The sequence below is a fragment of the Aptenodytes patagonicus genome, chromosome 3 (genome assembly GCF_965638725.1).
Source record: "Aptenodytes patagonicus chromosome 3, bAptPat1.pri.cur, whole genome shotgun sequence".
NCBI classification, from domain to species: domain Eukaryota; kingdom Metazoa; phylum Chordata; class Aves; order Sphenisciformes; family Spheniscidae; genus Aptenodytes; species Aptenodytes patagonicus.
In genome coordinates this window covers 51650919-51671380 of record NC_134951.1, presented here as the reverse complement: position 1 = coordinate 51671380, position 20462 = coordinate 51650919, and the positions used below count along the sequence as shown (strand labels likewise).

At 39.6% G+C, this 20462-nt stretch overlaps 1 protein-coding gene across 1 annotated transcript in view; it reads right to left on the bottom strand.

Moving 5' to 3' along the window:
• Positions 1 to 20462, bottom strand: part of LIN28B (lin-28 RNA binding posttranscriptional regulator B) — a 90646-nt gene that overhangs the window by 26596 nt on the left and 43588 nt on the right. Inside the window, exon 3 of the mRNA XM_076335463.1 lies at positions 14179 to 14363. Coding sequence (XP_076191578.1) covers positions 14179 to 14363 — 185 coding nt within the window. The remainder of the gene's footprint in view (positions 1 to 14178; positions 14364 to 20462) is intronic.

Sequence of the window (20462 nt, the reverse complement as noted above, 5' to 3'; positions counted from 1 at the left end):
CTTTCACTATCAAAGGAACAATAACAACATGTGGAAGTTACACTGAGGCTTACAGATGGCTGTCCCGCTTAAGTTTAGCTGTATTTTATAGTACTTTAATTTAATTAGTAGCCCTACCTATAGGAGAAGTACCATAATCCACACACTGTTAGTCAGAGCCTGAGCTGTGAGGTATCCATAACTTTTTGTTTTCTTTCCTGCTAGGTGGGTTTGCATGCTGAAACACTAGTCTGGCTTTTGCACGTGATACTGAAGCCACTTTTATTTGCACTTTAAACAAGCAAGACAAAAATGTGATTGCTTGCAGAAATCCTTGAACTTGCATAATTTTCAGATGTGGAAAGGTGTCTTTTTCTAGATAATATCATCTTTGAAATCGGTTGTACAGATGAAAGATGAAGTCCTCATTCTTCTAAAAACACATACTAATGAGTTTCGAACTATGACAGACAAGAACAAACAGACAGTGCTGTTTTCTTTTAAATAAATTTATAACCTATGAAAGAACATTCCTTGGTGACAAGTTTGCATTGGAAAGGAATTCACATTTGAAAAGCTGTAACAAAAAGAGATGCTTGCAAATGTTTTTAAGCATCACAGTCAGGAAATTTTAATATGGGAATAACTTCTCCCATGTACTGAGAGCACCTGCATTCTCCAATGAGAGCAAGGCGTCTTCAGCAGACCACAAGCAAGATTCAGGTTCCACAACACTTACTATTGCTGTTTGTAAGAAACAGAACTAATTAAGTGCATACAGACTGTATGATCAGATCCTGAATTATTATCCTAAAAAATGTTGCACAAAAGCATTTAGTATACAAAATACATAGTGTGTTTATACTGAACAGGCATTATGTTTCTTCAATAAAAAAAAATTCTTCAGTGCTAATGTCCTCAAATAATATAAATTGCTTGCGTCAACAAACACAGTACAATTAGCTTGTTACCCTTAAACTGAGTTTAAAATAAGCAAATTGTTTGATGACTTTGATGTTTTCCACCCAAAATGTGCTGGCTAATTTTTCCATTCCAGTTCCCATTCCAATCTTTTAACTGCCTTAATCTCCTGCCCTCAGATGTTGACCTCCTAAGAACAGAGGTCATAGGTTAGCACAGACAGACCGCAAAAGATCTGGACTATCAATTCATGCCTGAAAGATTTCTCTTCCACAAAAGAACGACTAAAAAAGCAAATTCCAAAATCCAGCTCCCCAGGCTGCATAAAATATAAACTTGTTGATATGTTACATTCATAAATATTCTAAAAAGATTGGATCTAAACGATTATTTGTTTAGAATTAATTTCTGTAGGATACAAAAATAAATAAAACCAATGGCAGTGACTTGGAATAATGACTGAACTTCAAAGATAAAAAACGAAAGCTCTAGACAGGAGAGAATTAAGAGTCAGCATCTTTAACCACAGATACGTATGTTTTAAATGTTTCTTCTCTACATTTGAAAGTAGCATTTTTCCATGCCAGGCATTTTTATACACAATTTGTTTTCTTGTAAGGGTGAAAGTATGAGATTAGCTAACTCAGAAAATGAAACAGCACCAGTTTATACAAATTTTACTGATTATTAGTGAGACTACTACCTCATTTTCTTGCCACAATCAGCTATACAACAGATTCCTTGCTGCTTGTTTGGTCAATGAGCATACAGCTCTCATTAAAAAAATGCCAGATGTTTCTTTTCTATGCATAAATGAAATGTATAGATTGTAAAGGAGAAAGATAACTTCATGAGGCTTCAGTGACTTAGAAATACAGGGATAACAAGAACGAACCATTTGATAAAATTATTTCTGAACTCCAAGTAAAATTTATACATTACGCAATGTACATAAGGACAAAAATTCTAAAAGTGAAGTGATTAATGATACTCCCACATCTAGTAACATAAAATCTCATTGAACTATTTAACAAAAAGTAAATTAAAACACTCTGCGGATCCTTTAGAAAACTAAAGTGCTTAGCACATTTTAGGTAATTATTAAAAGGAGACGTAGGCACATATTCCTATTATTCCAATTATTATGTGAGCAGCTAACCATGACTCTCCAAAAATATATCAAAGCACAAAAACATGGCAAATCAGCCTGATCAACAGAAAATTAAAGGTTTTTCATATACTTACTTAGTAAGTTATCACTATACTTATCACTCAGAAAGAAGCGATTTACAACAAACAACTCAGGAAAAAGAATGTAAATAAAATTAAACCTTTAAAAAGGTAAATAAATAGGCTTACATCTGAGCTATATACAATTTCTAAACCTATTGCCAACTACTGATGATTCTGTCCCACTGACAGAAGAAGCAACGCTGCATAATTTTATAGAACAACTCGTCTCATTATGCAGACACAGACACACACACACTCTATTGTTTTGTTTTACATTATTAGTTTAGCCCAACAAAAAGGCAGAGATACTGATTTTAAACACTAGCAAATCTGAAGCTGAATTTGAAACATTGAACTATTTCAGCTTTTTATATTGGTCAAAAGATACCCATTTATCATTGAGGAAATCAAAGCATTCTGGTTAAACTTTGATGCAAAGGCTGTTGCAACATTAATTGCAGACAATGAAATAAGAGCAGTCTGTGGTTTGCTATTGTTTTCAGAGCTGTCTGAAGTAAATTAAATGCTTAGCATTTAAACTGTCCAACAGCTAAAAGAGTAAAACTCTAAGTAACTTCTAGGCTAAAGAAAGCCATTCAGCACAAGACCAGCGCAATTTAAATCAATTTTTGTACTTTCAACTATTCATTGTAAAAGCTCTAGTGCCAGGAGACTCAACACCAATAAGATTATAAATGAATGGAGATCAAAGAAAAGAAATTGTTTAGCTCACTCCCATATTTCATAGTGACCCTTCGCAACTCTTTCCTCCTTAACCGTTCCATGGGTCTGTTACTGAGCAAACCCAGCTCCCTCTACTCCATCAATAACGCTGGCCTCAGCTCGCTATTCTTCCAGCTTGTCCACGGCCACCTTTGTTCTCTCTTGCACATGTATGTGCAATTTCTTCTGCAAAACCAGCCCCTTCATCCTCGTCCTACAGTGTCACAGTACGGTTTCAAAGAAAAAACAGTCCAAATCCCCAAGCCTAGCTGCTAGTCAGAGGAGTGTTCAAGCTAATTTCTACCCATTACCTACAAATTCAGCATTCAAAAAAGAAACAATTTAGTCTGTAGTAACAGCCTGTGAACTGTATGATGACATGTGAGTTCTCCTACATCGCCTTTTCTCATTTGCTGCATGAAATATAAGATAGTTATTGTATACTTCTTTAGCCTACTCAATTCAATGCCTAGACTCACCACTAAATACAGCTAAATCTTGAACACGATACAGAAGTACTGACTTTGGGGCTCTCACCAAGATATCTTCATGCATTACAAATATTAATTACTTTGCAATGGCTGTAGGAAATTGTGTGGTTTAATTGGTATCAAGGAAATGCACAGGATTCTGAAGCACAAGAAAAAGGCCAAAGTTGTTTTCCCAACAATTTGAAATATTAGAGCCCACAGAGCACTTACTATTTCATAGCACCCAATACGTTTAGGACAAAGCTCAAACTGAGCAACTGTTACAGCTGGGAGCATTTGGTGGTTCTGCAAAACAAACTCCAGATGTGTCACGTTTGTCACCCGGTAAACGAGGAACACACAATAAGCAGACTACTGCAAAAAGTCCCATTTCAGATCCACTCTCCCAGATCCGCTGGAATCACCTCAGTCTTTGCAGGGCTGCAAAGCAGGAGCTTAGCTCCCACTTACACTTCAGCTCCTTGTACATTAGCTCTTGACTTGCAGCAGTCTTTCAAAATGGAGGAAACCGATTCAATCCCTGTTTGTGCCTGAGGGGATTCAGGATTCTCTGCACTCCCTGAAGAGTGCCCGAACTCCCAGCTTTGAGGTGATCATTTGGAGACTGGGAAAACTCTGCATCTCACACTACTACCATTTTCAATGGACTGTCCTCCCCTCCCCAAACCCTTCTCTTCCCTCCCCTTCTGATCTCCCCCGTGTCTGTGTTTTCATATTCCTGCTCCTTCCTAATCTTCTCCCTATCCGTTGCCCTTGAAATATCTTCCTGTCACCCTGCCTGAGGGATCATGGACATCACAGGAGCATTTCTGTTTGAGCTCCACTGTCTCGTCTCTGAACAGCTTCCCATAACCAGAAGAAGCAACTGCAAAGTCCCGCTCAGTCCAGCTACTTCTGGATGGAGGATGCCACATCGCTGTGCAGGGGTGGCTTAAACCGGCACTTTTTTCCCCAAATAAATCTACCTTTCCTGGTGTAAATACGCCCTTAAACCCATGATTTCTTTCAGTACATAGCCTATGTCTTACTACCTGCTTGAGAAGTGCTCTAGCACACTGTAGATGCACTTGGGGGGTGGGGGGTGTGCACAGTGGGAATAGCAGTAGTGTGCCTGCACCACCACTAGAGAGATGACTACCTCCGTGACACATTCCTCTTACATAATGAGCTGCTGAGCTTCTTGACAAAGTAAGATATTGAAGTAAATTAACATTTTTAAATGATTCATATTTAAGTAGGTTTGATCTTTAAGTGTCAAGGACAGAAACATGAAGCCACAGCTAATAAAAGAAACAGCTGTAGCGATTTGGAATTATATTACTGCACAGACTTTATTAATTTGAAGTTAAAGGGCTCCAGAACTTTTATTCCTTCTGAAGAGCCTCAGATTCATCAACAGCAGTAAATCAAAGGCAACGTTTTAGGAATATCTGATTTAGCAGCTATGCTATAATTCAGTTTTCTCCAACTTTCAAGTTCTTGGTATCTTTTTCAACAGGCCAAGATATATGGCAAATTTTTCCATCATCTGGAATCACCATTATAATCTTTCCTTAGTGTTATATATTTATTACATACTTTGAGTACACTTGCTAGGCAGTGGAGTGTAACACATCAAGAAAATCAAGGAAATGCAACTGTTTTCCTAAAATAAAAGGGATTTGGGGTTTAAGTATTTACATTGAACGTTTTTGTAATAAAATATAGCACAGACTGTGTGCACCTTTTTAAAAGACAATTCGTCCTACTCGCAGTTCTTTTCCCAGTTCATTGATAGCTATAGTGTGTCACATGAGCAAAAATCAGCACAGTCTATAGTCATGGTCAACATCAGCTTAAAAAGAAATTTCCATGATCGGGGAAATCTTTTCAAATAATGCCCTCTTCCCTACCACTTTCAAAGCACAGGCTTAAGTATTTACTGAGTTGGGCCCTGAAAATGTATGCACTTTTTTTGTTTATTCTTGTCTACTTGAAAGTAGTATATTCGTATAGTAGTAAGAAATTAAACAGTGAGAGAGAAATTTGAATTAAGGAAGATGCCAGTTATATTAGGAAGATTTTTAGAAACAGAAACAATGTTTCATAAATTATTTACTGAAATACTTTTAACATACGCTCTACTGAAGTTATGCATACTTTCCATTAAATTGTGCAAAGTTCTCGATTCTTTCTTGCTTCTAAATTCCTTCAGGTATGGGCAATCATTACTGCAGGTGAGACTCCAGTGTGATCATTAGGCATATCAGTATACCATAGCAAAGGCCTAAATATATGTTGGTACTTTACTGTAAATGAGAGGGAGCTCGTTCCTTGATGAAAGGGGGTGAAATACTCAGAAAACACGAGGCCTGAGAAGACATCCGATTAAAGAAAAATATCCTGCATTCCAAAAACAGCGTATGTACTTAAGAAACCCATCTGCTGTGCAGGGACAGCTTTACTCTACATGAGGCTGCATAAAAACGACACCTTCCTACTCACTTCATCTGTTCCTTGTACATTTTCAGATTTGTATCTACTTACTTTAGCATCAAATTTGGATTTCTTATTATAAACACTATGAAAAATTTGGGGCCCATCCCTTCTTAACTGTATGCTCATACAAACAGATACCAAAGACAACTTTATTCAGACTTTATTCTTAATATAAGCTTGCAATGAAGAAAATTAGGCTTAGATATCACTTCATGATATCACTGCCACCAGGTTCCCAGTTCTTGCTTTAGCGCAGAAATTTGCATTCACTTGAAGTATGTGAATAGCCCTATCAGAAGGCACATCTGATGGAAAGGAAGCACGTATTTTTGTGTGTTTTGATTTCTGCACCTAACTGCAAAGGCCAATTCCCACCCGCACCCGAGCGAGCAGGCTGAAACACTGCATGGTCACGCAGGTTCACCAGCAATGGGGTATCTGAAATGAGCCCTTACTTTCAAGTTGCCTTCTGGTGAATTTGGTAGTTAAAAGCGTGTGAAACAAGTGAACGGCCCTTCAAATGAACGAGGAAATGCCTGTATCACCACCCAGAATACTACAGTGTGCCTGGGTACCCCGAAATAATTCTAACTGATCTTGGTCTCAGAAGCAGTGCAGCTGGTAAGGGACCAAATCAAGCTTTGTAGTCTGCATCTAACTATGGGCACTTAGCTTTGCAAATTAAACAATGTTCTCTGCACTGTCTTCTGAAAGACAAAGTCTTTTATTCTAATATTAAACATATTGTTATGCACAACTGTAACCATTCCTACACCTAGCTCCGACATTTGAGTACTGATCTTTCAGCTCTGCATCCTGGCTCCTGACTGACTGAGCTATGTAAGTAGGCAGGAAGGGAAAGCCACTATCTTTTGAGGAAGGCAACTCCCGATGCTGTGTGCTGGATCTGGGGGTAGAAGCTAGGCTAGCCATGGCTTGCTGTCTTCTGAGAGGTGAGGCTTTCCTGCTTGTGCTCTCGCTCTGGGGCACTTATTCTACCATAGCTCTACATCTGGCATTTCCAGAAGGCTGAAATTTAGCTACACTCCAGGCTGGAGATGAAATCATGCCAAACAGTGTATGGTCCATAGATATCGGGCGCTATACACAACAGTCAGTGGCAGTTGTTTTGTCTTTCCTCCCTTAAGCCACCTTCTTTTCATCTTTTGGTGAAGAAAATACCCAGTCTTGGAGATCTGATTCTGTTCTCATCAGGCTGGATGGACTGAGTCCTGGAAGCACGCCGTGTGACTGGTATGCAGGAAGGCTGTGGCTGCTGAGCTCCCTTAAACACGGATGGGTGATGTAGAGATTTTAACAAGGGCTGTCTAATGAATATATGCAGTAATACTTTTCAGAGGCTTCTGCCTTAGACTTGGATGGGTCTGCACAAAGACAAGAAAAGATTAACCCCCTGCCCTAGAGATCCATCTCCAAGCCAGCTTTCAAGCCTCTGATCCACAGCACCAAGCGGCAGCTATTTTTAAAAGTTACCTCTTTTTTAACCCTATTAATAAAGCCCTCTGGTTTTACCCCACTCTTGGAAAAACCTGAACTGTTGCTAAACCTTCCAAAAAGTTGTCAGCCTGAAAAAAAAGAGCAAGTACGGGAAACTTTGTCCCTAATGATTGCAGTCCAACAAAGATACAACCTGCTTAAAGTACTGGAGTAATGCAAAGCTCTTGGGCTTTTTGGTTTTTGCCCCTTTTTTAAAATCTAGCAGCATTCTGCTGCTCCTGTTACGAGCAGTTCATACTAGTTTAGTGGCTTATTATGGCACAGTCAGCAAATACCAATAAGATCATGTAAGAAAGCACATCTCAGACTGGTGTTTATCCCCCTTTCTAACCTATTGTGTAAGTGCGCAAATTATTAACTATATAAAAGTCTGCACAAATAATCTCAAATTTTGCTTGGGGATCCAAGAGGAAGTTGCATCCAGCAACTCAGGTACTTAACACATCATCTAATTGTCTTTTGCAGATTAGGTGTTGATGCTGAAGAAATGCCTAAACCACTAATTGCTACCACTAATTAGTACTTCAGTACTAATTGCAAGAGATGGAAAGCTATTTCTCCCTATTTCTTACAATCTCTCCTTAAATACACGCTCCTGTTGGAAGAGGATAGTAGGCCGGAGGGACCTCATTTCATACAGCAGTTTTCATGTGAGACAACAAAAATTACAGTGGTCTTTGCAGTCCATAAGCCTAAGAGGGGTCTCAAACATCACTGGAAAGAGGAACTGAACACCCAACAGAATCGCTGTGAAGCAGGGAAAAAGCAAACAGCCAAGAAAATGCCCTATGCTTGAAAAATGGGAAAAGCAAGAATGAAAACTGGAAAGAAATTCTTACCATCTAAAATCAGGTGAAAGAGAGTCAGGGAGGAGGAGGTGTTCACATTTTAATTTCTGAAGCACCACCCTCGAGTAAGGTCCTTTTGCAAGGCTGTATTTTTAAGAAATCTGTGTAAAAGCCATGCAACTTCTGAATTACTTCTGTGCCAGCTTCCTCTTTAGAAAATGGCAGAACTGTGAATGTGATCTACCTCGGAGAGGAGCAGAAAAATGCAACCCTTTGACAGTGACATGCTGACACCATTTTGTGCCAAAGGCTACAACTCCCTGAACTTTTCATTCATTTTTCTGGATGGCTGGGCGCTCTTGCTTCGTCTGCCCCCCGTTTCACCCCAGTGCTGTTCAGGACCTGCCCAAAGCAGGTCCCCGGGGCTGGCCGAGGGCAGGAGCCGACGTGCCCCTTGTGTCATAGCTGTGTGTGGTGACCGCTGGCCTGGCCTTGCCTCCCAGCTCTCGGGCAAAGGGACTCCAACGGGCTTTCCCCATCCGCCTTGGCCCCATCTGTCTGTTAAGCATGGTTTTTATGAGCTTCTCCCATTTCGGTACTAGTTCAGGGCTCTCCTTCCCAGCCTGTACCACTCGCGTTATTCATGTCTCCTTCACAAAAATCTGCTCGGCTCAAGCCGTAGGAGGCTTTTCTATGAAAATTAAATTATACACTTGAGCGTGATTCAGTCAGTAGAGATGGAATTGATATAATCTCAAGTTTGAAGTGACTTTGTATCATGTAACTTTGCTATCCTAAACTAGCTCTCCTAGTCCTGTTAACTTCAATCCAAATGTTCTCCACAGCACTCCACCATGCCATCATCTCTGCCTGCATCACACTGGTTTAGTGGCTGTTTGTGCAGATCATGAGCTTTTAAAGATGACTTTTAAGATTTTCTTATTATAGTCTGACTTCAGATCATCTGCAGAATGTCTTCAGATATTAAATCTGTTTCTGTCTGACTCAGACACAAACTAATTTTAAGTGACAGTTCATCAGGGAAGTATTACATTATTTAATTACAGCCTCCCTTCCCTAAGTGCCTCTATTTCCACCCAATCGGTGGTTTAGAAATGTTTTTCTTCATTTGAAAATTATGCTTTTGGTCATGTCCAAGAGTTACTGGCAAACACCATTCATTACATCTTAACACAAAACCACTTCTTTTCTAGTTGTCTCTCCTTTGTAGATGTCTACATTGGAAAAAGGTTTTTGAAGTGTTAAAGTGATGCTGCAGTGGTCATCACTATTTAGCCAACTGAGCTAGAAATACACAGCTGTTTCACTAGCCATATTCCCAGAACATAATTCAGCATTACTGTGTAGCCAGTGGCAATGCTTCATTAAGCTCCCTCATTTCCAGCAGCTCCCAGCTCCCTCCCTCACAGTTTACTTGCAGGGCTGCGCTATAAACCAAGTCAGTGAAATGTTTCATGTCAAACCCAAAATCTCACAACATACTGCTTACTTATTACACGTTTAAATCCAAACCACTTTCTGATACAGGTCACCTGTGCTAGAAAGCTTCCCTGCCACAAGTGTGATGTTAGCAGAGGGTAGCATAGGACTGAAATGTCATAAATTAGAACTGGGAGATGGAGCTACACCCTTAATTATTTCTTCCTTGTCCCTTCCTTCTTGCTTCATTTTATTGCTTCCATTTTGGTGTAAATACTTCAAAACAAACAAACAAAAAAAGTTGTGATCCTCCCTGTCCCCCTGAAACGTTCCACGTGAAGCAAGTGCCAAGCCAAGCAGATACAGCACTACAGACACTCTGCTGAAAAAGTATCCAACTTTGAGGTCCTACTAGGACTATTTACAGATACTGGATAATACCTCTAGGTCCCAAAGATAACTCCAGCTTCTAGTCCTGTGAGCATCATGCATCTTCTCGGTTAATATTGTGCCAAAGGTCTGTGGGTAAAATTTATTTAAACATACACCGCACTAAAGAGTATTTTCCCCAGCTATGCAAATTTATAAAAATAATCTTAAATAAAAAATTACAACTGTTAAAATGGTCCTTTACCTGGTTTCATTTTAGGTCACATACAAACACCGGGAGTGTTTGTTCAAACAAACAAACAAACAAACAAACAAAAAAAGCATAATTTTTTTTCCTTCCTCCCTTTTCCCTCCTCCAAACCTTATTCTGAGATGGTGGGCTAGGTTCTGATTTCAGTTACTCTACTGTAAATCAAGATTTCACAGACTTGTCTACAAGTTACTGAGCAGGTGATTAAGGTGTGAATTCAGAGTACTTTATCTTTTCTGCATCAGCTCCCCGCGGTCATTCCTAGAGAGCAGCATAACGTGCTTTTGTGTCAGCTCACTGTCAAAGCTGAGCAAAACACACTGTGTTCAGAATGTGTTAAGAGTTCCTACGAAGGGAGCTGCAACCTGCCGCAGTGTAATGCGTTGCAAATTCATCCCCTGGCTTACTCAGGTAGAGACCAGCCCCAGGAGCTGCCACTGTGCATCTCTGCCATAATACACCACTTCTGAGCCCAGCACGTGTCAGATGCCAATCCCAGCTGAGTCTTGTTTAGAAATCCCCCCTCTAGCCCAGATTACTCTAGACACTGTGAAAAAATATATACCTAAGACACATAGATATTACAATAGCTTAAAGTAAGGTCTGGGAACTTAAAGCCTGCAGGCTTCTTACAGCCGCAGCTTCATTTCACACGGACCACAAAAGACTTTCCCTTCCTCGTACTGGCATGTGCTAACATGCTAGCTGGGAAAGATGCTGAAGTGGCCAGTATCACCAAGAGCAATTACAAAGCCTTCCCACTCATGTTATAAAATTAATACAGCCCACAGTAACGCTGAAGGGGAAATATTATCGTAGCAAGGACCCCACAGCAACAACACTCTGCAAATTACAGAGACTCTTGAGTCTATTGTGGAAGCACCACAAAACCTACCAAAAAGCACCAATATTTGGTAACCTCAGTGTCATGACTTTTTTTTTTCCCCCCTCTCTGCACATATTGCTGCTTTTCCCTTTCTTTATGCCACCTTTGCTATCTCTAACTCTTTGTCAGTCTTCCCTTCTGCCTTAAATCCCGCCTACACCACTAATAGAGTCACGGGATCCATTCAAATGGGATCCATTCAAAAAGATGCAGTGAGGCTGGGCCCTCACACTGTTACGCTGATAATGTAGAAAAGAGATAAACACAAGAACATGGAATTAGCTTTCATAAATGGAGGCAGTTCTCACAGTACAACAGCAATCTTCAAGAAAGATGCACTTTTATTGGCTAGGATTTCAGTGAAAACTAATTTTCCTTCAAGCAAAGACACTGCTCCTCACTGAGTGATAACGTCAATGCTACTTCAGACATTTCAAATTTCAGACCTTTTTGGTGTCTTATGACTTAAGCATAAGAATTTTGAGACATAAGTGTGTAGATGTTTTTGCCCATGCTTTCATATTCAAATCAATTTAATTTTGAATTTTTCCTTCTTTAAAGGCAAGTGAACATGAAAGAGTGCATTGTCTCATGGATCACCCCTCTGCACTGTTTTTTAGGGTATATCCGTTTTTTCTATGCTTTAGCTATCAAAAAACGTCACTGAAAGTAGGATTCATATCGCCTAACTTCAGAGACTGTAAGAGAAGTATCTACAGCATTGGAGCTAGGCTCCCTTTGTAGTCCCTGAAGAGAAACAGTCACAAGGCAAGACTGATCCCCAATATTTTAGATGCTTCCCTAGGATGAGATGAATTGCACTCTGAAAGTACTGCTTCCTCTGCCTTGACTATACTGTGCACTATAGATATCTACATTTGTTCAAATCCCTGTCTCCTTCAATATGTAGTTTTTCCTGGTCTACTTACAACCTGTCCATTTAAATTTCAAGGTTTTTGAAGCAAGGACTGCCTTCACACACATCTGCTACAAACAGGACAACAGTATCATGACTGCATGACTGTGGCCTTTATTTGATGCCATACTATGAAACATCAATAACAATGGTAATGCTAATACCCTAAACAGATTAGTAATTACAGTCTTAATTCTCTGGAAGCCTAGCTTAAAAAAAAAAAAAAAAAAAAAAGATTTTTCACAGCCTTTGCATGCAACACAACTCTGAAAGGCCAGATATGGTGAGCAATCAAAAAGAAAGCTTTGTCTGGCTTACAAAGTGTCTCCTTGTTGTGGTTATGGACTCTGATCTGTTACAGCAGCAATAAATTTTGTTCATGGCCTTTAGCTTTTACGAAGAAGGTGAAAGAGAGACAACTATCATGTTGTCTCCAGTCCTTAATTAAAAAAAAAGAAAAAAAAGAGAGAGAGAAAAAAAAAAGAGAAGGCTTTTAACAGAGGTGGGGACAAGTGGAGTTCATCTGTAGCCAGCAAAGGCTTCTCTTGCCCTGTTTCTCGAGGCTGGGCTACACTGCCTTTCCAGGTGACCCCCTCTTTCCCAAGCTACTCTTCGCTTCAGAATTTGCAATGGAAGAGAGCCACTTCTCAGTCATGCCATACATCAAATACTGCAGGCAAAACTTGGCTGTTTGGGTGTTCTCACTAGGATCCTTCACAAACTATATATTCCCCTTGATCTCAGTCATTACAGCTACTGGGCTGGGCAATACCATGAGGAAAAAAAGGAGATTCACCTAAATACAAGAGCTTATGGGCAGGAAGGCTGTCCTTGGGGAACTAGGTGCAGGTGGCTTTGTAGTGAAGAGGATTACGGAACTTCTTCAAGCCATCAGAGGCAGAAAGTAAAGTAAAAGAGTGCAAGTCAGACTGCTGCACCTATGTATAAAGAAGTGCAGCTCTCAAGACTAACCTGGTGTCCTGGTTTTGGCTGGGACAGAGTTAATGTTCCTCCTAGTAGCTGGTACAGTGCTGTGTTTTGGATTTAGCATGAGAATAATGTGATAACACACCGATGTTTTAGTTGTTGCTAAGTAGTGCTTACACTAGTCAAGGACTTTTCTTTTTCAGCTTCCCATGCTCTACGAACGAGGAGGTGCACAAGAAGCTGGGAGGGGGCACAGCCAGGACAGCTGACCCAAACTGGCCAAAGGGATATTCCACACCATATGATGTCATGCTCAGTATATAAACTGGGGGGAGCTGGCCGGGGGGCAGCGATTGCTGCTTGGGGACTGGCTGGGCATTGGTTGGCAGGCAGTGAGTGGTTGCATCACTTGTTTTTCCTGGGTTTTGTTTCTCTCTCTCTTTTTGTTGTTTTCCTTTTCATTACTTTATTATTATTATTATTATTATTATTATTATTATTATTATTATTATTATTATTATTTTTTATTTCAAGTGTTAAACTGTTCTTATCTCAACCCACGAGTTTTCTTACTTTTGCCCTTCCGATTGTCTCCCCCATCCCACCGGTGTGTGTGGGGGGTGTGTGTGGGGGGGTGTGTGAGCGAGCGGCTGTGTGGTGCTTGGTTGCCGACTGGGGTTAAACGACAACACCTGGAATTTGTAAAATATTATTACAACAGTTCTTCAGACCACCAGGCATTAAAACTTTTGGAAACACCTGATACTCTGTTCGCTAAGTAAAAATATAATTAATCAAATTATGTACATCTCAACCCTGACTGCACCACCTACACTTTCTTCTGTATAAAACTACTGATGCACAGTTTAAAACCCCACTGCACACAATAGTCTCTTTAGCATGCACAACTCTCACCTAAACATGACGTTATTTCACCTGTATTCAGACTGACCTCTCTTCTCAGTCTAACAGTAATATTTTCAAAATAGTATTACATTCCTTTGCAGGCTCCCTCTAATTCAATAAAACCTTCTCAAATAAAACCAATCAAGTGGGTGATTTATGTAGTTGTATAGATACAGCTTAATAAGTTTAACCAAACTGCTAGGCTACATGTAAAAACCAAATTTACATAGAAGGGTTTCCTTTCACAAATGAATAAATGCTGAAAACATAATTTCAAGAAAAACTTGCAAAGAAAAAAATGGGGCGGGGGGATAGCAAAGTAAGGTAATTACCTATCTCCCTTTGGTTTTCTTTTTTGTACTGTCTTCCCTTTGGGTCGTCTTTCACTTCCTAAACAGGGGCTCCCACCAGGGCCTGTTACCCGTATTGATTCAAGGCCTTTGGAAGATTTCTTAAAAGTAAATTCCACTGGTTCTCCTTCTTTTAGGCTTCTAAATCCTTCCATGTAAAGCTTGCTCTGTAAATAGGAAAAATACTCTTGGTTACCATTGCCTTAAAAACAATATTTACATTCATAATCAACAGGACAAATTATCCTATCTACTGTCCTAGAATACATACAGGTTGAATAACAGTTTCCTCTGTGTGAGCTATAGCAGACGATACTACAAATTACAGTCCTGGATACACTGAAAACGCTAACACTAAACAAGTGACAAGAACTTATTTTCAGTATCAACAAAACTGAAATAACATTTTCCTTTTCTGTGATGAATGCTATAGACATAAGAAGCAGAGAAAACGCTGTATCCTTAAAACCCCTGTCTAACAGACATCGGGAACTGAAAAGGCTTTTAACAAAATGGCAAGAGAGCAAATGTTCACTTCAGAGCTAATTCATTTATGATCAAAATTATAATTCATATTCCTTATATGTGGGACATGGCTCTGCTGCTCTGAAAATGAATCAGATACAACAAGCATGAGAGGCAGGAGGAAGGCATTCTGAACAAATTCTACTGAAATGGGCAATTCAAATATCCCCAGTGAGCCGCTAAATTTCTGTTCACTACCCCAAAAATCTTATCTAGGTAGCATGATTCAGGTATTTGTATTTTCATTCACAGAAAAGGAAATTATTATCATCAGGGCAAGTGAAATAAATACTGATAAATCTTTTGATATTACACTGTAGCATCATAATCTTGGACAAGCTGAAGTCAACAGGAGCTCACCATTGATTCTGAGGCAACGAAAATTTTCATCTCAATTCCTAATAAAATTATGTACAATAGTAAGTCTACATTCCAGGACAAATCTGATGAATCAAACTCTTAAATAAAATGATCATCAAGTTAAACGAGACAATTTTTTGGGGGGGAAAAAGATACAATGATAGATACTGGTTGCACTAAACATTTATTTTAGAAGTTACATATTACATAAATGAGATCAGTTGGACTCACAGAGAATATTACAAAATCTGTCAATTTCCAAACACTTGTAGTTTTGCAGGAGAGTTATGAAACATGTTTTCTTCCTTTGCTCATGAACTCTTCATAGCAAAGAGAAAAATGTGTCCTGACTGATTCTTACTGTTCTCCAGCATTTGCTTGGCTGAACCATGGAGTCAAGAAGGGAATCTTCACTGCAGGTGCCATCCCACTCAGTTGCATGTCAAAAAGAGCCGAGCCAACACTCGACTACGTACGTCACATCTACTACCCCACAAGTGCAACTAGGGAACGTGTTCAAATCAGATGGCAATCCCTGACATGGGCTTCCTGTATTCATGTTATGGGTATTGGAGGTCTGCAGCACCAAGACACTATTTTAGCAGAGCACAAGAACTGACACCTACAGAGTTCATAGTTCATAAACAAAGAAGGAGCTGGTCTCTTCACAAGGATGCACAGAGAACAGGAGGCAACAGGCCTGAGCTGCTTCAGGGGAAACTCCATCCAGACATGAGGAGAAGTTGCTCACTGTGAGAAGAATTAAATGGAGAAGCCCAGAGAAGTAGTTCCCTTTGCTGGAAATAGCTAAGACTCAGCTTAACAGGGCACTGAATAACTTTGCTTTCAGCAAAAGGTTGGACCAGATGATCTCAAGAGGTCCCTTCCAACCTAGACTTTTCTGTGATTCGGATATCTTAATCCGGAGCTGAATCACACCCGGTGAGACTGGAAAACAGGATTCCAGTTCCTGGTTCTGCAGCAGTTACCTTGGGGAACCTGTGTCACTTAACTTCTCCCTGTCTTTCTAAAGAGGGACACCACTGCAATGTCCATTTCCCACAGCACTAATAGACTAAGTTAAAAATTATAAGATAATTGGGAATATTTATTTTAATGAAACCATGTGAAAGCACACGCACCTTTGCTTCCAAAAACCCCAAGTACCGGACCAGCTGAGTTCTCACAGTCCACCCAGCAGCAACCATTCATAACGCAACAAGACACTACCGATGCCAGTCTGACAGAGGGACTCAGTTGCTTATAATTTTTTCCAGCAGCCAAAAATAAGCAAGAACACAGCCCCACTGGTTAGGACAAAGGCTGTTTTTGCTTATCCAGTTGTGCAGCTCTAGTACACGTGGCTCTTCCACCAAATGTTGTAACATTTGAAGCATGAGACAAATAGTTGACTTTCTAGGTGAGAGGTTGAGCACTATTTAAAAAGCGGGGGGTGGGGGGGGTGGGGGTGGGACAGGGGGGAACACGCAGTATGGGGCGGGATGGGGACACATGAAAGAAGAAATATATAATATCTGTTCCCTGAATCATAAGCTTGTCTTTTTTTTGAAATGAAAATATAAGGTATGAAAAAGGAAATATGCAAATTTTCTCACTAATACAACTGGAAGACAGTAATCCTACATAAACCAATGAAACAAACCACCCAGGAAGGCAATAGTATTTCAAGCAAGCCCTCCACTCTTAAACGTCTGTATAGCTGTAAGGGGATCTTTGTCACAATGAAGAAACATCCAAGTTCAGAATATGCCCAAAGAAGACACCACCACTCAACAACTGAAACGACAGATTCTGCCTGTGGCGTGAATCCATCCTTAGGTCCATCCACACCTCTTCAGCCTTCAGCAGCCACCAGGGAAAATCTTGTTAAAAGGAAAGAACTGAACAACATGTATTTTGTCCCAAAACATATAGTTAAATGTTCAAAACTAGACAATCATTAACACCACAGATGGGTGCTAATCATAAGGGGAACCCCAAACAGATATTGTAAGCCCTTATTTCTCAGTAATACTGAACACGGCATGGATGCTTTTGTCTTTTTGTTTAATTACAACTTAATGAAGATATAGTTAAGTCTCACCAAGACTTACGTGTTTTTCCTTTCTGAGTTTCACTGTTATAAAACAAACACCAAAAGGTTGACATCTGATATGCACATAACATTATGTCTTCTACTTTACTTCAAAAGAAAGAAGTACTTAAAACGCAACCTAAAACAGGGCATTTTCAGTAATCTAAAATGTTTTTATTTTTCTCATTTCACTTTTAGCAAGAGAACTTTTATTTCCAAACAAAGCACTATATATACAGGAGGGATTTTTTAATATATTTAAAAGCCAAATTAATGGAACAATTATGCTTTCATAAATCACATATTATGCAAGTGTACATTTTTTGCATGTTTGTTTTTCAAGCACTTTTAACAACAGAAAATGTTGAAAAAACACTCCAAATGACTTGCACAGTACTCTTCTTGAATACACCTCAACAGCTTTTCAATGTTAGAGATGGATTTGGTGCCGTGTGACTTACTGTGTAAATGTATACTACCACGCTGTCAGCCAGCTCATGGTGAGATTCTCTGAGGGTGCAATAACAATTCAAAGCCATAGTGAAAAAATGGCATTTGGAAGCCAGCAAAACAAATCTAAAACCTGAATCCCTCTTAACTTGTTTGAAGAGTCGGACAAAAAATGTTTGTAAAGTTGATAGTTTAATGTTGAGAGACCTAGCTCAGTATTTTCCTCACATTACTTAAACAAATAAAACCCACACAATTAAAAGCAGCCAGAGTTTCAAGTCAGTGAACCATTTCTAGAGCCCTGAATGGGGTGTATAGGCATACCGCCAATGAACAAAGGGAAAAACTTAAAAGCAACATGCTTTTCCTCCTTTCTCTCTCTTTCAGCTGTCAGAGACTTTGCTGTTATTTTTACCAGCAGTCAATACAGTGATTTCAGACTAGAGCCTTTTTTCTTTTTCTTTTTTAACTTGACAATGCCGTTTCTTTTTTTTTTTTTAATAGGTATCCTATTATTTCTTGGTATTTTAACCTGGAATGTGAAGTCTCACATACCTCTGTCACAAGCAACGGCTTGGTCCAAAGTGCTGGCAATTTCCTAAGAGTATTAGCAACAACAAAAAATAAGAGTGGAAAAATCCATGACCACAAGTTCTTGGAAAAGCATTTCCTACTACGAAACAAAAATCAAAACTAACAAATATAAGCTGTATTAGCAAGATGGTCCCAAAGAAAAGTACCATTTCCTGGGCAGCGTCAGGGCGTGCTTACAACTCTCACCGGGCTCTACGAAAGAAAGGAAGTTTGGAATTAAGGTTCATTACAGGGGCCCGATCGCCTCCGATATGTGTGCATTACTTTTATTAACGTGTGGGGAGTGAACAGGGTCCCAGTAAGCACATCCTCACAACTTCTTTGTCATTTCTGGTCAGGGCTGTGAAGAACTGCTGTCGCAGACAATAAATTCTTTAGTGGGGGGGGAGGGGGGGAAGTTATTCGGTGGCATTCTGCTTAGATCGTTTATTTTCTGTATCTCTCACTTCTGCCCCTTTTTATCTAGTGATTGATTGATTGCTCGGTACAATGACCAGATGCCACCAGTATGCTGCATTTCCCAAAGTAAGGAAACGGTTTTCCCTCCAAAATTATCTACAATTAAATCCAGACATGAAGGAAAGCATATCCTGAAGCCCAACCGCACTGAAAATCGTAAGAAATTCTCTCCAAAACAACCTCGTACAGTTCCATCAAGAGCTAGCAAACTTTGAGTGAAGCAAGAGTACAGAGTAAGAGGACACAGAAGTAAAACAATTTACACTGGATCTATACTAGCGCTCTTACCTGCATTAGGTCAAAACCAGAATTTAACTGTTGTACACTGCAAATGTTAGGGGAAGCACTGCAACATAGTATCAGTATCAGTTGCATGTTACACTAGTCCTGCTGTAAGGACTTTGGCTGTCCACCAAAAGTTCATTTTGGCAGGTTTGCGAAGATCATGTATTTTTGCAGACAGAATGCTAAAACAAACGAAAAATCCACTACACTGAACAGCCGCCCCTCTAAGAGCAACGCGCAGCTCTGCTGCACTAACACAGAGTTCGAAGGCCAGACAGCCACAAGACAACTCACCATTGCTCCCGCTGACTTCAAGGGCTTTTTCCTGCTCGTAGAAGCTTATCTTGCACCAAATCTGGCACTTCTTGGTCCTCACTATAGGCCAATTTAACTCACTAATCTGACAGGAAACAAACTCAGTTTAAAAAGGGGGGGAGGTTAAGAAGATGAGGAAACAGGAATAGATTTTTGTTTTTTCCAGTGAACTAAATCTGTTCACAGAAAGGTTCAACGAGCTCCAGGGCATATACAGTAGAAATGGCAACTTCTGAGATCAGAATGTGTTCCTTAATATTTTATGTAAAAAAGAATTACAAGTTTTTTTTTTTAAAGCTCAACATAATATAAATTAACTTTACTTTAAAAATAAGGCTATAAACCACTCTATTTCTCAAAGATTTGCACTTCAGCTCTTAGGCAATGAAGAGCCACGTACACTACGTGTATACAACATTTATTAGATAGAGTGAGCTATTGCAAGTAACTTTACAGTAGGGAAAGAACTGGTACGTAGGCAGTTACTGCAATGCAGCTGGTACACTGCAATTTCACATCCTTATTTACTTGGAATCTGTTTCTGTCTTGAATTTCCACCTTGACCGTAGTCATGTTCATAACCTTGTTCCCATTCATCATCCTGTCACTGTCCCCACAGTTACTCTTCTTACTGAGAAGTGTGCAAAGGTATTTATTTAGCTTTTGAACTAAAGTCTCTCTCTAATTCAAAACCACCCTCCCTATACAACAGCAGAATTTCTTTTTTCTCAATTTATTTATATGTCTAAAGAAACTTCTACTAACTGCTTTAACTCTTAAGAACTTTAAGTAAATTCTAACTCAGCCTAATACTTTCAGTTCCTGTTCCACCACAACTTCCAAGAAGTGACTTCCTCTGGTGATCTACTCCTCCTTCCTTTTGCATTACCTTCTCTCTACCAATATCCCTCCCAGGAGAAGGTTCTCTGCTGGAAGGGTTAGGTAATTTCCCACAATTCCCCCTTTCCTTTAGTTGGGATTCAAGTCGAACCTTTTCTCCATTTAAGCCTCCAGTACCTCAGCTCACCCATGTTCACTAACCAGTTCTCCTAATTTAACAAACGTTCGCCTTAAAAAAAAATGTTACTGACCTTTTATCATCCCATTTAACTTCAACCAAATTAACTCAGTTCGTGATTTGTCTTCATTTTTTTAAAGAATCACGTTTTCTATAAGGTCAGCA